Raw genomic sequence first — 16,927 nt, forward strand, 5'->3', positions numbered from 1 at the left:
AGCATCTTATTATCCTAATTATGCTTTTTTTTTTTTTTTTTTTTTTTTTTGCCGTACACAGGCCTCTCACTGTTGTGGCCTCTCCTGTTGCGGAGCACAGGCTCCGGATGCGCAGGCTCAGCGGCCATGGCTCACGGGCCCAGCCGCTCCGTGGCACGTGGGATCTTCCCGGACCGGGGCACGAACCCGTGTCCCCTGCATCGGCAGGCGGACTCTCAACCACTGCGCCACCAGGGAAGCCCCTATGCTCTTTTTTTTAACCTAAAAATATTTAAGTAGGTGCAGAAAGATTTACTCCAGACCTTAGGATGTGAAGGTCCTACATCAAATAATGAATGGTTAGTGGAAAACTAAAATTCACATAGAATCCTAAGAAATCATTTTGGCCACAGTTTCATCCAATCCTTTTCTTCCCTTGTCCCTTTTGCTCCCAAAGAACCTGGTCACTAAATCTTTCCATCTGTCACCATGGTAGCTCGGTATGCACATAAACTTTAGAGTGCATCGTTGCCAGGGCAAAGCTTAGACCAGATTACAGCTAAGGGTACCGCCCCAGAGTTATCCAGGAAGGCCTAATCCAGTACGGGCCCGACGAAGGATCGGAGGACCTAGGCTCACCCCCAAGAAGAAATGAAGGTTCAAACGACCTCCTTATCCCTTCCTCTAGACCTTCCTGGGACCCGGAGTGGTAATACAATATGAGACCCCCATCTATATGTCTAAATATGTGAAAGTTATAAATCAGACAAATAACTGCTAAATAAAATATGTTCTACGCTACACATTGAAATATACTTTCATAATGACCTAGAAGGCTAGGCTCGAATTCAGCATTCTTCACCTCCTCAGAGTTCCACACAGGAAGATGGCGGAGGGGTGACAGCAGCACCCCCTTGACTGCCTATGGCCTGACCCCCCTCTCCTCAGCCCCACTGTCTGACCCTGAGTGGAGCCTTGTGCAGGTGTGGGCGCACCAGCCCTTATGTTAAGGCTCATCTACATGCTCTCTCCATAAACAGCCTTGGCCACTTCCTGGATAGAAGCGGATTTGGGGCCATTTGGGCAGGGAATTCTGGGGTTCCAGATACCTGGAGGGCAGTGGTGAAGGAAAGCGCCTGAACTCCAGGTGGATAATTCTTCACCTTGCACACTCCTCGTCCTGTGGGAGCCGTGCAGCTGGAGGAGAGCCCTTGTGTTTTCCTCCAAGCACGGAGTCCAGGGCAGGTGCCCCTCCTGACAATTTCACCTCCAGCCTTTACCAGAAAGGATTTGCTACAGTAAGTATGCACCTCTTTGACTATACTTAAAACACAAGGAAACTCAGCGTTCCACTGACTGACTGGCTTTCCTTGTTAGAGAATTAACACAGTATTCCTGCTATTTAACACCACTGAGATAATTTCAACATCTTACCGATAAAATAATAAAACTGCCATAATTTCACAAGGACGTGCTAACAACAGGTTCTAAAAGTCTTACGGAAAACTTAAGAATGTTTTCGTCTTTCAGTTGCACTGAGGAGAGAAGTATCACAGGCATGGACCTGAAAAATGGGGGAGAAGGTGTATAAAGCAGATGCACTGACGACTTCAGCCTGGATAATGCCTGTATTGAAGTGTCAGGTTTTTGGTTTTATAAGCATAATTATACAAGAAAATGAGAAACTGAAGATAAATATGAGATGGTGAAACAAAAACATGACAGAAAACTGTCTGTCCAGAAACCTCACTTCTTTTTTTTTTAATTTTTATTGAAGTATAGTTGATCTTCAATGTTTCAGGTGTACAGCAAAGTGATTCAGTTATATATATATATATATATATACACACATACACACACACACATTCTTTTTCAGGTTCTTTTCCATTATAGGTTATTACAAGATATTGAATGTATTTCCCTATGCTACGTAGTAGAGGTCCTTGTTGTTTACCTATTTTACATACAGTGGTATGTATCTGTTAATCCCACATTAACTTCTTTTAATAACATACATATAATATTGAGACATTCAGCGTGACACTGAAATGCTGAGGATAATATGATAATTTGGGTATCCTATTTTCTTCTCGTTGAAAAGAAACTATAGCTTTCCTTCTAAAGAGTAGACTTTCACAGGCTAAAATAAAGACAAAGCTCAGTGGGAGAGAGACGTGGAAGAGAGCACTGGACTGGGAGTCCATACTGCCTTCAACCTGTCCTTCGGATCCTTCCTGCTCCTAGTACACTTTCTGTTTCTCTGGCCATGCTACACGGCAGGCGGGACCTCGGTTCCCACACCAGGGATGGAACCTGTGCCCGCTGCAGTGAAAGTGCAGAGTGCTAACCACTGGAATTCCCCCTAGTACACTGTTAAAGCACCTATCCACGCTCATTTTCCCTGCTGGAAGCAGGGGCTAACAGAAGATAAACGGCTTGCCCAAGATCACAGAGTCGCTTGAGAAGATGTGGACGGGGCAACAAGTTATGAGAGTTTCTCGCCCCAACTCATAGGCCTTGTTCAAAGAGTTTGAGAATCATCGTTCTAGAATAGTACATCGTTCTTTAGCATCTTCCTCCTTATTTCGACCACATCGGTTCAAGCATAAATGTTTATAGATTATCCCTCCACCCTTTACAACTCCCTACTAACTATTTAATGTCCAAATTAAGGAACCAGTTCAGCAAGTCACCATCCATCCCAGGTACATCTCTTCTTCAACATCCCCAATTCCTACCGTTCTGATCAACCACAGGTTTTCTTAGCACTCTTTACTACTTTCAATTACCTAAATACAGGTGTCCCCCGCTTTTCGAAATTTCCCTTATCTTTTATGAAAAATCTACATTAGTACCTGTTTTTCCTAACTGAAAGAAATCCAAAGAGGATTTTCACTTTTATGAAAAACGGTGAAAAGGGAAAATAGCATTCAGCATTTGTTTTGCAGTGAGCTGTTACGGAGGCAGCACGCACCCCGAGCAGATAGAGTAGCACCCCAAGCTCCTTCCCCGGGAACTACACTGAGCATCTCGGCATCAAGCCGCCATAACTTTGAACTGTGCCCGTGAGCGTCTGCACTTTGTCTCAGTTTACCTTGTGCATCCGTGAGCTAGATGTGTCCTAGGGTAACTGCTTCTTCCCTTTACACCATTTCCACTTACGAAAGATTCCATAGGAAGGCTCTACTTTTGGATAGTGGGGAAACCTGTATGATTTATTTACCTCCTAATTTGCAATCTACCTCTACTCATGTCTTCCTCTACGATCTTCCTGAACCAACACAGGGCAACCAGTTAGTGGAACTACACGCTTAAAAAATGCTCCAATGGAAAATAAATAACCCCAAACATCAACACTAACATCTACAATATTTAAAAATATATTGATATACATACCTAGATATGTCCACGCAGAAAAACCCACAACCTACAGCCATTCAATTCAATAGACATTCCATTTAGAAACTGGGTTATGTAAGGAGGGAAATCCAATATTACATTAACACCTTGGAAGAGGCTCAGAGCAAGACATGATATTGTCTCTTAACTCAATTTTATCAGATGCCTGAAAGGGTGAAGCCATATGTTGCTGAGACCACTCTGGTTTCCGGAACTTATTAAGGTTGAATAGAAAGCCTGCACACTTGAGGGGCCTTGCCCTGGGAGACATTTTTCATATGATGTGGTGATGGACTGGAGAGCTATTAATGACTGAATGAGATTCTAGTAAAGCGCCGGTTTCTTCTTAGCTGTGTATCATTTGATATAAATGGTTCACGGCCAGAGACCAGGGGCTGGGCTGTGAGATAAGAGAAAATCTATATATTGGCCTCTGCCCCCGGTTCCTGGCACAGAGTTCCTAAAACTCTTATAATATCCTAAGTGATAAGAACAGTAGGAGCAACTCTTGTCTTTTACACAGTAGTTCCCCCTTATCCATGGGGGATACATCCCAAGGCCCCCAGTGGACGCCTGAAACTTCTGGGTTTTTCCTATATATATGTACATATTATACAGTTGTAATTTATAAATTAGGCACAGTAAGAGATTAACAACAATAACTGATAATAAAATAGAACAATTATAACAATATGCCATAATAAAAGTTATGTGAATGTGGTCTGTCTCCCTCAAAATACCTTACTGTACAAACTTAATGCCGTTTTCACCTTAACTAAGTACTTATCATGAACTGTGGCAGTAACTTTTGCAGTTTAAAGTACAACAGCAAAACTAGCACGGATTCCTTTTTCCTTCTTCACAATTTCACAGAGAAGATTTGTTCTCATGGTAGATCTTAGCAACCTCATAATTTGATTTTTTTTTCCTTTCCTTGTTAAGACAAGAACTTTCACCCTTTCACTTAAAGGAATCACTTTACGCTTCTCTTTGGCGTACTGGAATTGCCAGCATCACCTCCCTTGCGCTTTGGGGCCATGACTAAGTAAAATAAGGGTGGCCTGAACACAAGCACTGTGATCCTGCGAGAGCTGATCTGATAACCCAGAAGGTTACCAAGTGACTAACGGGCGGGATGCGCTGGACAAAGGGATGATTCACGTCCCCAGCGGGACGCCTTGAGATTTCATCACACTACTCAGAACGGTGCACAATTTAAAACTTATGAATTGTTTATTTCTGGTGTTTTTCATTTAATATTTCTGGACCACGATTGACTGCGGTAAGTGCAACCTCAGAAAGCAACACCACAAATAAAGGGGGAACCACTGTATTCGTCTTTGACCCTCATCTCTAACACGGGATTCCTAATATCCTTGTAAATTCCTATGTAACAAGAGAACCAGGAACATTTTTGTTCCCATGAGGTGACTCTCGGTGGGCTCCTGGATGAGCGCCGGTCACCAGAAAGACTCAGCTATGACAGAAGTTTGGAATTTCCAGCCCCACGTCCCACCCTCTGGAGAGGGGAGAGGGGCTGGAATTGAAGTTAATAACTGATCATGCCTATGTGAGGAACCTCCATAAAATCCCAATAGCAGGGGATTTAAAGAGCTTCCAGGTGGGCAAACACATCAAAACTGGGAGGGTGACAGACCTCAACTCCCCACGGACAGACGTTCCTATGCTCAGGACCCTCCCAGACCTTCTCTCACCTTCTGCATCTCTTCCATCTGGATATTCATCTGTATCCTTTATCATATGTGATCTACTCTAGCAAACTGATCAAGCCCAGGGAAGGGGTCTTTGGAACCTCCCATCTATAGCCAGTTGGTCAGAAGGACAGGTGGTAACCTGGGCTTGCCACTGGCATCTGAAGTGTGTGTGTGTTGGGGGACGGGGGGAGGGATCATGTGGGACTGAGCCCTTAACCTGTGGGATCCGATGGTGTCTCCAGGTAGACAGTGTCAGAACTGAGTTAACTCGTAAGACACCAGCTGGTACTGCAAAGAACTGCTTGCTGTGGAGGAAAATCTCCATGTATTTGGGACCAGAAGTGTCAGAAGTGAAGCATTCTGTGTGAACAGTAAAGGAGACACGTAGGAGAGAAAGACAGTACGGAGGGAGGGAGTTTTCTTCCTACACAGGAAAGAAAAATCTGAGTTTTTCCTTTACAGAATCTGTCACAGTTCATACAGCAGGGGTCAGCCTGATTTAGCCTTGCTGGCTGTCTGTTTCTGCCAAGACAGTGACCTTGATGAGCAATGAACTTGTGTGCAGGGATGATGTTCAGAACCCCTGAGAACAAGCGGAGCCTTCCATAGCTCAGCTGGTAGAGCAGAGGTCTGCAGAACACTTGAGAACAAACTATTTTCAAGAACTGTACAAATATCTAACATTTTTGACTATGGATAAAATAACTCAAACCCATGAAGTCACTAGAATACCTTCCTATGCTGAAGAAACAACAAAGTTTTAGTTATTATATGCTTTTAAAAGTATTATATAATTGCATTTATTTTGCTGTTTTTAAAAATTATTCAGCCTTTTCACTAACTCTGGTAGGACTTCCACTTAACCTCTAGTAGTATAGTTTTATCATCCTCACCCAAACCACTCTTGAATATATGAATAAGAATACGTTCAGGGCTTCCCTGGTGGCGCAGTGGTTGAGAGTCCGCCTGCCGATGCAGGGGACACGGGTTCGTGCCCCGGTTCGGGAATATCCCACATGCCACGGAGCGGCTGGGCCCGTGAGCCATGGCCGCTGAGCCTGTGTGTCTGGAGCCTGTGCTCCGCAATGGGAGAGGCCACAACAGTGAGAGGCCCGCATATCGCAAAAAAAAAAAAAAAAAGAATACGTTCATAACACAGCTTCAAACACTAGGATGATAAACGTGTATGGGCACACATTTTTCCATATACTGGGGTAAAACCTAATGAAGCAGTATTAGTAAATTGACAATAAAGCATAGATTCCTTTCTGTTTTAACTATTACTGTTAAAAATATACCAAAAGTGGGCTTCCCTGGTGGCACAGTGGTTAGGAATCCGCCTGTCAATGCAGGGGACACGGGTTTGAGCCCTGGTCCGGGAAGGTCCCACATGCCACAGAGCAGCTAAGCCCGTGTGCCACAACTACTGAGCCTGCACTCTAGAGCCCACGAGCCACAACTACTGAACCCGTGTGCCACAACTACTGAAGCCTGCATGCCTAGAGCCCATGCTCCGCAACAAGAGAAGCCACCGCAATGAGAAGCCTGTGCACCTCAACGAAGAGTGGCCCCCACTCGCCGCAACTAGAGAAAGCCCACACGCAGCAACAAAGACCCAATGCAGCCAAAAATAAATAAGTAAATTTATTAAAAAAGACATAAAAATTATTTTTAAAAAATATATATAGCTAAAGTGTATTCAGGTCTTTTACTAGACTGATGTGAGTCGAATCCTTCTTTCAAAGTGAGGATTTTATAGACTTAAATATTAGCATTAAGTTAGGAGAAAGGAAGCTCTTTCTCCAAGACTAGATCCAGTGGGGCCCTTAGACAATGGGGTCCACATCATTTAGCAAGGTTGTCACTAGATTTGAACATTTCAGTGCTTATCACTTTTCCTCAGTTCCATAACTAATAATTCAGCCAACATTACACACTGAAGTGCCTGAACTGCCTGAATTCTAAGTTTTTAAACTTCTTCTATTCTACCTTTTAATATAGTAAATAATTTCTTACTCATTTACAGCCTGCCCCATCTATTCTGTGTTTCTTCATATTCAGGCCATTCCGCTAGAAATAAGAAGAAGACAGCAAAATGCCAAAGCATCTTATAGTTACCGTGCAAGCAACCACTTTATACCTGCTGGGCTGAGCAGACAATTTAAGAGAACAAAGCACAATGAAGTTTCTATTTGCTATCCACAATATTTTCTTCTTTTCCAGTAATTCTGAATGCTTGTTTTAGGCAGCAAAGAAACGCGGATGCGCAGGCAAGGAAGGGGAGGGGAGGGGAGGGGTGAGGGCGGTTCTTTCTACCCCTGCAACAAGAGCTGTGGTTCACTGTGGCAGCAAACAGCTTGCCTGCAGAATCACAGGCTCCACAGAAAGCCTCCACTAAGTGACTGCTCACAGAGTGCTGACAAGCACATTTACACCTACAGACAGTATGTGTGCACGCGCGCGCGTGTGGTGTGAGCAGTTAGGAAGCCCTGAGGAAAGTATAGTTCAAATAATGAGAAACTGCCATTTTTTTAGGTTAAAAGATAAATATCAGTGATTTCATACAGTTCAACTTGAATTATAAAGACAGTTATAGATTCTATATATATTTAACCTAGAGGTTTACAAACAGCTGCTGACATATCACAATTATGACACAATTTTTCTAAATCTTGTTTACAATTTTGTATCCCAATATTCATTTACTGAGTTGTTTGTTGGCAAATCTGTATAACTGCCTTTGTCTGGTGATCTAAGTTCCCATATTAAAGGCAATCACAATTAAAATAAACTCTAGGTTGGATACAGAAATAGCAATCCAATTATCTATTGTTTTTGACTCTTAATAGACACAAGTTTGTTAGTCATCACACACACACAGACACACACACACACACACACACACACAACTACTCACTCATAATCTTCATCTATTCATCTTTGGGAAGAAGAAAATAATTGGAAGCGCCCAAGTTACAAATGGTAGTTTGATTCTAGTCATATAATTTAATTTACTAACTATTACAGCTGGATTAAATGTAAAAACAAAGTAGTTTCTCTTCTCTGATTACATTCTTTGTTATATTTGAATCTTTTGTGTAAGTAAATTCTAGATTTGACATGAGAAGGTAGTGCACTAAGTCTTCAACTTACATGCTTATTTTTTAAACTACGAAATTTCAGTAAGAGGAAGCCAGCATGAAAACCTCCTTGAAAACCAAGGAGCCATGTGATAGACTGAACATTTGAAGCTACTGACAGCAAGTTAATCATAATACTCTGATCATGTAAGTATTCAGCTTTGCTAGTGTGGAAAATAACCTATAGTTTTTGTCATGAGTCAAGGAAGAGAAAGGACGAAGAAGAAATTATCTATGCTAATTCTGTCAAACAAATTAAAAAAAAAAAATCCCCTGAACTCTGAGTCATTTTCCAAAGTGGAAAATCTAATTCACTGAAAAATACATGCATGGCTCTAATTTCAGACAAGAAAGCTAAAGCGAACTATGATGGTTCATGATTCAAGCCAAAATTTATGGCAGGGATGAAAGAGTTCATGGAAAGCCTCAGGAAATTATAGAAAAGAATACTTGAGCAATGTTCATTCTATTTCCAAATGGAGGTCAGCCTGGGTTCTCAGTCTCATTTATTTCTAGGACTTAGCTTTTACTTGGTTTGCTATGATTTTCCAATCACTAGAGAGTCAGATAATTTCAGCACAACAGATTTCACTTTAATAATATCTCTTTTCATTTTCACTGTCTTTTACCTATTCTCTTCTGATCTGCTACATCACTCAGTTATTCCTCTATGTTCTCTCTCCCTACCTTATACCACACAATTGAGACCTCCCGCTCTGGGAAAATGGCTCTATTTGAATTTTCCCACATATGGCTTACATTTCCTTTCTCTACCACCTGCAAAAGGTCTGGCACAATAAGTACCCAGTAATGATACCTGGAAAGCCCTTCATAGTTTTTTGGGGTTTTTTTAAAGCCACTTTCAAAACATTGCTTGATATTCACCTCCTTCATTCATGGAGAGTCATTTAAGGTGAAATTCATCTGCATCTGTTTGTTCACTTAAGGTAAACTTACAATACATTCAGGTTTGCACTATGTAACTTGCTCTTACTGGCCTGTTTCTTGATACAAGTATTCTGTCTTATGTTTGTGTATGTTCTTTCTTCCACCTGGGAAAATAATTTCTGATGCCTTTTATTTGTTTCGTACCACAATACCTAAAATAGCCTTCTACACACAGTATGTACTCAAAATACAGCTACGTGATACTTTTCTGAAAATTAAAATACTATCCACAAATATATTTTTATAATTTTAAATATTTAAAGATGCTAAACTGAATACATACAGTTAGTTTCTTCTAACCCCTCCCTAAAATAACAGCAAAGATGGTTTTTTTTCTCTGTGTGTGTGTGTTTTTTTTTTAAGGCCTAGCCTGCAAGGACAATAAGAACAGAAATAAAAAAGCAACAGAAGTTTGGGAGCTGACAAAGCAAAGAGACGACTGGTAACTGACTCAGTAGACTCCGTAAAGCTAAATCCTAAGCTAGACAAACAAAAAGCCAAGAATCAACCCATCTGTAACATGAGCATTTGAGGCTCAGAACTTGGCAGGACCAAGTATCTAGAATCAGAGTGAAGGCAGAGCTAAAACCACTTTCTGGAAGAAAGTTCACTGAAGAAGCCTAGATGCTGCCTCCCCTGCTTTCTGAAGTCCTCCCCTACTTCACACGGCCACATGACTGATTCTCTCCTATTCTAGCAAAATATCAGGATTTTGCTCTCTCCGTAGAGGGCAAAACAAAGGGTCTCTAGATTGGGTATATGTTATAGGCTGAACTGTGTCCCCTTCAATTTTCAACGTTAAAGTCATAACCCCCAGTACCCCAGAAAGTGACTATATTTGGCGACAGCGTATTTTAAAAAGTTAAAATGAGGTCATTAGGGTGGTCCCTAATCCGATGTGACTGACGTCCTTATAAGAAGAGGCAATAGGGACGCAGACGGAAGACCATGTGAACACAGCCATCTGTAAGCCAAGGAGGGGCCTCAGGAGAAGTCAACCCTGCCAGCACCTTAGTCTCAGACTTTTAGCCTTCAGACCGTGAGAAAATAACTTTGTTGTTAGGCCACCAAGTCTGTGGTACTTTTTCACAGCAGCCTTAGTAGCCTAATATAGTATACTAGGCAAAAAAAAAAAAAAAAAAAAGGAAATTAAGTTTACAGATATCCCAGCCTTCTTTTCCCATATAATTTCTGAAATGCTGGATGCGAGGTAGAAGACTGTTTACCCTAGAGACTCTGACAAAATACTGGCATCAGACTTTTCCCGAAGAAACCATCCAGCCACATAGTAAATATTACTGTCAACAAGCCACACCCACATGCACAGAGTTTCCAATCAGCTTTTAGAGTTCCACCCTGAAGTACGAGCAGATGGTCAAGGATCAGCAGACGTTCAAAGAAAGCATCTAATATGAAAGACAGACCGAAATAAACAAACTGTAGGAATAGAGGCTACACAGGGAGACAAAAACTCTCAAACACTATAATTCTTAAAAACAGAAGATAGAAAACAGGATGCTAAAACAAAGGAACAAAAATCAAAAGAGTTCTCCAAAGTTAAAAATATGAGAGTAGAAATGAGTAACACAACAGCAGAGCTGGAAGACACAGCTGAAGAAATCTCCCAAAAAGTAGAAGAAAAGGACAAAACTGAAAATGAGAGAGAAAAGACAAGCTAATTACAGAACTGGTTAAGAAGGCTTAAAGCAAGACTATTTCTAGAAAGTAAGCACAGACCATGGAGGGAAGAAATATCAGTATTCCCCAGGCCCGAGGGTCTTAAGTTTCTGTAATGGAAATATTAGCAAAAAAGGATGAACATTCAGCACAGAAGCTGAAAGCAGACCCCCCATTAAGGTATATCAAACCGTGAAATTTCAAAACACTTGGAAGAGGCAAATCCTACCAGTTTCCAAAGAGAAAATATGGAGTGCATTCACTTTGTGAAAATTCATCAAGTAGAACACTTGTAATACACACCTTTGCCTATAAATGTTATAGTTACATAAAAAACTTTAAAAAATAAAGAAAGGAAGGAAATGAATGGTATCATCCTTTAGGAATAAACTCAGAAACTGGTTTAGGTAAGCAGAGAGACAGTAAATGTGCCTTCTCTAACAGAAAAAAACTAGATGTGCCTACAAGGCATAAACTTAACTTGTTTCTGCACCTTTTATAAAAAAAAAAAACCTCAAGGAGTGAATGGTTGGACAAGAGTTTGAGTGGGTTTCTACATTTAGGTATCATTACCTAATGACCTTTGTTATGTCTAAACATTAGATAGCAGAGTCATAAATTTAATTTCTGCTTTAAAAAAAAAAGAAGGATAACAGACACAATGTCCCTTTCAACCCCACAGAGAGAGATACAAGGACCTTTTGGCTCACTGCAAGTGGCCTTCCAAACTCTGATACAACTGAGCCACTGACACAACATTTTCATTAACCCAGGACTCAAAATAATAGCACAGCCTACCTGTATCTTTCTTTGGAATAAGTGAATTATGATTCTCCAGGGGATGACCAAGGCATTTCCAAGAAGTACTCTCTTTTTTCTTCAGGACAATCTCTATTTTTCCCACATTCTCAACAACTCGCACTGAAAAGAAGATAAATTGCATTTGTATTCATTGATACTAAATATAAGGTTTTACTTTTAAACCAATCTTTCTCAAACGGCCCAAATGTCCCAATCAGATATGAATGACACTGAGCATTTGTGAGATAAATAAAATTTTGTGTACATGTTCATCAAAATTGTTTATGCCTTATATGGTGTTAAATCCAGTTTACGTTAGATTCAGATTAACTTCTTTCAAATTAATTTATCAAGGGCCAAACTAATACATAATGCTAGTTTTCATACAAGCTCAAATAGAGCCATGGCAACTAATTAACACATAGCTTAAAAAAAAACTTAAATATACAAATTAGCCATTGAATGGATCCACAAAAGCAAATTTAATTTATACTCTTTTAACATTTCTTGGGATCTGAGGGGTTCTTATGAGTGAATTCAGTAAACCAATATTGAGCCTAATAAACATAGAAAAAGCTTCAGGAGAATGAATCCCAATAAAGTGCATGTCAATCTTTGATAATTAAAAATCTTTTAGATTCTCTTTTTATTTTTGAATGTTTAAAATAGTTTAGAATACATGAGTACAATAATAAAATAAACTTTTAAAATTGATTAAATTTTATGAATTGAATGTGCTTTTAAAGATCTAAAGTATATTTCTTTTCGTCTTTAGAAACAATCTGTCCTTCTTCACTGTAAACACATAATTCAGTAGCAATTTAACAACTTTTAAACACAGATTATTCAAATAAATTCAATTCAGTAAGCACTGATTTGAAGCTTAACAAACATAAGAAGTCCTTGACTTTAAAGAGCTTAATTTATACAATTTACAGAACTTACTATGGTATAAAGAAAAGGGAAGGTATAGAACCGGTGTAAGGTACTCTGACAGTACTTTAAAACAAGAAACCACATGTATATATGAATATAGAATGGAATATTATTCAGCCTTAAAAAAAGGAAGGAAATCCTACCACTTGCAACAACGTATGATAAATCTAGAGGGCATTATATTAAGTGAAATAAATAAGACAGAGAAGACAAACAGTGCATGGTATCACTTATATGTAGAATTAAAAAAAAAAGTCACACTCATAGAAACAGAGAGTAGCAAAATAGTGCCAGGAGTTCGGGCAGGGGGAGGGGGGACTAGAGAGAGCTTGATAAAAGGGTACCAACTTTTAGCTACAAGGTGAATAAGGTCTGAGGATCTAATGTATAACATGGTGACAACAGTTGATGACACTGTCTTGTATACCTGAAATTTGCTAAGACAACAGAACTTGTGTTCATATGCATAGACACACACACACACAAAGGTAAATATGCGAGGTGATGGATGTGTTAATTAATTTGATTGTGTGAATCTTTTCTCAGCATATACCTTTATCAAATCATAACATTGTACACTTTAAATCTTTAAATATATTCTAATTTTGTCAATTATATTTCAATAAAGCTAAAGAAAAACACGAAAAACAAGAAACCACCACCCTTTGATGAGTCTTCTATTGCTAAACAGCTGTGTAAAATCCACGTTGTGTATTTACATGCAGAAATAGTCATAATTTAACATGCTCTGTCAATATTAAATATTTGAATATATACACCTAAGAAAAATGTGTCTGGTGTGGTTAAGTATATTTCTGCAAGCTGCATGTCAGGAGTAGGCCCGGAAGGAAGAATGGGGACAGGAATTTTTTTTCTAAGGAGAGGAAAAGGAAAGGGAAAAGAGATGAGATGAAAAAGGGGAAAGAAAAAAGGCGTGGGGGGAACTGAAACCAGAGGGAAAAGAGTACATTTAAAAATTAATGTACTTGCTTATATAGAAAACATCATGTCCTTGTCTGCAACATGAAAATATACAAATGAATAATAAGACAAACGCTGTCCACGCCCCCGTGTGTGTGTATATGTACACAGATAAATTACTTTTGGTAGCTTACCAGAAAAATCTTCCTGAATCTCATGACTTAGGGCTGGAGAAAAAACAAATTTCAGTTAAGATCCAACTTCAGTTCCTATGGTCTACAAACACCATATAAGATCATTAAAATGGTTCTTTCACGCACCATTTCACATCTCTCAAACATATCGTGAGAAATCAAAAGAAAGAAACTGAACACAACCAAAATACTGTATACAATGTTTTGAGACAAATTACTTAAATATGTATCTTCAATTTTTCCATTTCTCTCCCTATTAATTAAGGAGTAAATACTCAATTGCCCACAGGTGGATAACCCACACTGGTGCAGGGACAGTCCCAGATTGACAATGCTACAAACCAAGACAGGAGCAAGGCAGGGAGAGATAGCAAGTGAAACACACATACTCCAGGGTGTGCACATGCGTGTGTGAATACAGGCCGGGACTGGGTCTAGCTCAGCGTTTCCTTTCTTACTGTTCTCTAAGTTGAATATTCATTCAGTTATTGAAAAAGAAAATTATTGGGCATCTATGCGTGTTATGCACTCTCCAGGTGTTACAGTTATCACAGTTAGTAAAAGAGAAAAATCCCTGCTCTTATGGAACTTACATTCCAGAAGGGGGTGATGCAAGAAGTATTTTTACAAACAACTGCTCTAAAGTTCACTGTGTTAATAGTTATGTGGAACTTAAGATTCTGCATTATTTTAGTCCTTCTGATCTAATATTAGCAACCAGGAGTTTCACATTTTTGACTGTGGAATTTTTGTTTGTTGTTTATATGTGTGCAAGATACAGTTAGCTACAGTGTGAACAGAACTAGCCATAAAGTATTTGAAACATAGTAAATGCTGACACAGAGGTCTTCCTTAAAGAAAAATCATGACAGAGCTAACGAATAATGTATACTTTTCTAGACATCTGAGTTTTTGATTAAAACTCTCCCTAAGAGGCAATATATATTTGATCTTATGCTAGCAAAAAATAGGGTAGCATGTATTTCTAGAAGAAATGTTTAAGATTTGAGGTTGATTAGTGAATGGGGGGGGAAAATAAGAAAGAAAAAGCATTTAACAACTCCAATCAAATTCAGGACTAAAGGTCCTTCATTAACATGGTAAAGCCATGAGTTGAATCGCGAGTCATCTGAGGCCTGGAGAATTTCAGTCTCTGTTTTGCAAAAGTAAATGAAACGTTCTTTACATAAGAATGTGTGCTTAAAATACAGTTTTCTTCTTGCTGTTTTGGTTTGTTTCGTTTCTACCTTCTAACTAGAATAACATTACCTTCCTTAAAGGAGAAAAGGATGAACTCCTAGAGTCATTATGGGTGAGAAATGGATTAAGAATCTGCTACCTTGATTCTAGATTTTAGTCCTGATTTCTTTCCCCTGATAGATCTGTAACCTCTCAAAACAGACAGAAGTGAACTGTATGGTAGATCTTTGCCCATGAAGGGACAGGCAGCTGAAGGGTACAGTATAACCTTGCGGCTGGCAAGAGACAGGCCGATAGAACAGTGCCTGGTGATGTCTACTCAGCGGAAGCACATGACAGGCAGGCCTCCGGAGATTTATTTGTAGGTAAAGTTACAGAGTCTTACAAAGCTGGGCCAACAAGTATTTCATATGATTATTGATTTTGATCGCACCTAATTGTTTAAACTTGGGAAAAATGAGGTTGTACTGCCATTTGCTAGAGCTTTCCTTAGTATAAAGAAATAACAGAAAAAAAAAGATCAAAAATGACAAACCAAAATGACAATGGCACATAAAATATTATAGGTACAAAGACTCTACACCAGTAACTACTATACCTAAAGGAAACAAAAGTTGTTTCCATTAATACAGAATAAGGTACTTACCAATATGTATAAGATATGAATAATCCTTGATAACTGTTTCTGCTCTAAAGGAATCATCCCGGTGATCAGCTATTACTGAGTCTAAACTGATATCCTTAAATGGAAACCAAAAAGAGAAAGATTAAAAAGTAAACTTTTCACCAAACTCCTATTACTATACTTTTAAGCTGATCAGTGAAAGTTCATATGGTACTTATTTACAGAACCCACAAGCTAAATACACATTATTCCTGTTTTTTTCTCTCTCATACAACCCAGTTCTTCTCCTGCAAAGTATATATCACAATTTTAACTACGCATTTGTCTATGCTTAATGTCTACCTTACACACTCGTCTTTAAGCTCTAAGTGTAAGGGGCAGAATATTGTCTTCAGAATATTGCTCAGCACCAAGTAGGTGCTCAAATATCTGTTGAATAAATAATTTGGAAAAAAAATTAGAATCAGACAAGAAGCCAAGATATCTGTGTTCATTTTTATCTTTCCGCTATTATGTGACACTGTGCAAATAACACAACCTCTTAGGCTCAGCTTATCAAAAATGATAATAATAATAAATTCACTAACAAATTTTTAGTTGTCTCTAGTTTCTACGTAGTTTTGGTGCAAGTTATTTTGATGTCTATCATTTACGCCATACTCTGAATACATTATTCCACGTAGAAACCTTCCCCCTTCCCGTAATCATCCATCCTCTGCGCTTCACCGATATCACCAATGAGAGCACACAGACCCCAGCCTTGCCAGGCCCTGTCCTCTTGGTTCAGGACTGCCTGGTCAGGAGACAATACCGAGAGGCAGTGGAAGGCGGAACAAGCAGTGCCTCTCTGGGCCTCTTGGCTCTTTCAGGCAGAGGCTGGTCACTTCTGCGGAGCCATCAAATCCTGCTGCAGGAGTAGGAGGCACTCACCAGCTCAGATGTGGTTCTGCTACTACAGAAGTAGCAGGAGTTCTCAGAAATTCCTAGCTGCCAGAACTTGTCTTTAAATCTCCACAGTTCCTCAAGTGTGGGAACCTTGCCAGTTGCTGGAGGATGTGTCTGGAGATGTTGTAAGTTGCCTGCTTATTTATCTGATTTCCCAGCTGGACTGTAAGCCTGGTGAGAGTTCAGTCTCTATGAATCTGGCCCATCATTAGATTCCTGAATTCTACGATGGTGTTCAAAATGAAGCAGGAATTCAATAAACACTTAGTGAATGAATTAACTCCTTAATTTTAGTTTTCAGAGGGCACTAACTGAACCCCATTAGTGGCTTAAGCATACTAAGCTCCAGCAGTACAGCCTCTCCTGGCTCTTGAATTCCAATTTAAGTGCAGGAAATTAGTTCGTATGGTGAAGTTAAACTGGGACTCTCACTGCTGTTATCCATGC

The 16,927-nt window shown here is 39.6% G+C and overlaps 1 protein-coding gene across 1 annotated transcript in view; it reads right to left on the reverse strand.

Annotated features, from left to right (window-relative positions):
* Nucleotides 1-16,927, reverse strand: part of CYB5R4 (cytochrome b5 reductase 4) — an 84,487-nt gene that overhangs the window by 18,731 nt on the left and 48,829 nt on the right. The window contains exons 8-10 of the mRNA XM_065888853.1: nucleotides 15,557-15,650; nucleotides 13,711-13,743; nucleotides 11,657-11,779 (exon numbers count right to left, since the gene is read on the reverse strand). Of these exons, the coding sequence (XP_065744925.1) occupies nucleotides 11,657-11,779; nucleotides 13,711-13,743; nucleotides 15,557-15,650 (250 nt within the window). The remainder of the gene's footprint in view (nucleotides 1-11,656; nucleotides 11,780-13,710; nucleotides 13,744-15,556; nucleotides 15,651-16,927) is intronic.

Source organism: Phocoena phocoena, chromosome 12 (assembly GCF_963924675.1).
Source record: "Phocoena phocoena chromosome 12, mPhoPho1.1, whole genome shotgun sequence".
Lineage (NCBI taxonomy): Eukaryota > Metazoa > Chordata > Mammalia > Artiodactyla > Phocoenidae > Phocoena > Phocoena phocoena.